Source organism: Aythya ferina, assembly GCF_964211825.1.
Source record: "Aythya ferina genome assembly, chromosome: 25".
NCBI classification, from domain to species: Eukaryota; Metazoa; Chordata; class Aves; order Anseriformes; family Anatidae; genus Aythya; species Aythya ferina.
The window spans coordinates 128691-130118 of record NC_140323.1 but is presented as its reverse complement, the minus strand read 5'-3'; the positions used below and the strand labels follow the sequence as shown (position 1 = coordinate 130118).

The window sequence follows — 1428 nt, the reverse complement described above, 5'->3', positions numbered from 1 at the left end:
GCAAAAAAAATAACAGTCTACTTGCATGGTTGATGCCTATGCAAACTCACTGAGAGGAAAATGACTGGAATGACTTCTTTTATAGTAAAAAAAAAAAAAAAAAAAAAAAAAAAAAAAGACATTTCTGTGAGTGTTACTTGTTAAATATCCTTTCACATGCTCTCTCAAACCACTTTTTCCCTTTGGCCTTTCAGCAGTATTTGTTTTCTACTTTAAGTCCAGGTCCAGCAGGACTTTTTCACGTAACACCTTTTCACGTAACTAACCAACAGATTTGCAGACAGCACGAAGATGTTGGGAGGAAGCAAAGATCTTAATTTTGGACAGGAAGTAACAGAAAAGCATGGGAGCACACAACACGAAGGAGGCCTGCAGGAGCTGCAGTCAGCTGGAGCCCACACCGAGGCAGGTTTGTCCTCTGAAGGTAACTGGCCTCCTCCTCCATACCGACATCGCCGTCGCATTAAACGCGAGGCCTCTCGTGTCTAGAAAAGGCTTGGAAACCGGGCCGTGCTCCAGCTCCGGTTGCTCTGACGCCCACCGGCTTACAGCGAGGCGCCCGCCCGTTCCCTGGCCGCCGCCGCCCCCGCGACCTGCCGCGAGCAGGAGCGCAGCGCAGCGCCACGAGGCGCCCCCCGCCTGCTGAGGCGCGGTCGGCAGGGCGGGCCCGCGAGCGCCCCGGAGGAGGGGACCGAGGGGGCGAGGCGGCGCCGGGCCCGCGCTGCGCGGAGGCGCCCGCGGACGGAGCCGCGCCTCGCCCGTCCTCGGCGCCCAGCCCCGCCGCCACAGCTGGGGGAGCAAGGGGCCCCGTCATCGTCGCCGCCTCAGCCGCTGCGGGAGCGGAGCGCGGGCCGCGTGAGTGCTGCCGGCCGCCATGGCGGAGCTGATCCCGGCCGCGCTCCGCCCCGCCCCGCCGCGCGGCTCCCTGCGGGCTGGCGGCCGCCGCTCCGCTCCGCTCCGCGCGGCGCTCCCGGCGGTGCCGCGGCCGCGCGCTCTGGCCGGGGCCGGCTCCGGCTCCTTCTGCAGCCCGCCTGCGGCTCGGCTCCGGGGCGGCCGTGGCACCGCCGAAGGCGGCGGGCGCTCTCCTCCGGGGCCCGGCCCGGGGAACCCCCCGCCGGGCCGTCAGCCGCCCGCCTCGCGGGCCTGTGGCGGCGCGGCCGGTTGTGGGCTCCCCGGCTCGCGCCGTCGCCGCCCGGTCGCGCGTTCGCAGGCCGGTGGCCGGCCCCGGCGTCCTGGGCGTGCTGCGCTTCGGGACCCGACAGGTGAGGCGAAGGCGGCTGTGGCCCGGCGGGGGGGGTCTCCCTCAGGCGCCGCCGGCCGTGCGGGGGGCGGTGCGGGGCCGTCCCCGGCCTGAGGCCGGGACCTTGCGGGAGACGGCTGCGGACAGCGCGCGCCGCACGGCACAAAGACAAGTTCTCCCCGCTAGGC

At 68.4% G+C, this 1428-nt stretch overlaps 1 protein-coding gene across 27 annotated transcripts in view; it reads left to right on the top strand.

Annotated features, from left to right (window-relative positions):
* Window positions 1-325: 325 nt before the first annotated feature.
* Window positions 326-1428, top strand: part of LOC311423725 (uncharacterized protein) — a 126375-nt gene continuing 125272 nt past the window's right edge. For 23 of the 27 annotated variants that reach the window (XR_014685811.1, XR_014685812.1, XR_014685813.1 and 20 more), the window contains exon 1: window positions 863-1262. Coding sequence is in view for 1 of the 27 variants with exons in the window: in XM_084498096.1 (XP_084354222.1) it covers window positions 875-1262 (388 nt within the window). In the remaining 26 variants the exon portion in view is untranslated. The other 4 variants (XR_014685832.1, XR_014685805.1, XR_014685806.1 and 1 more) reach the window with 4 other exon arrangements.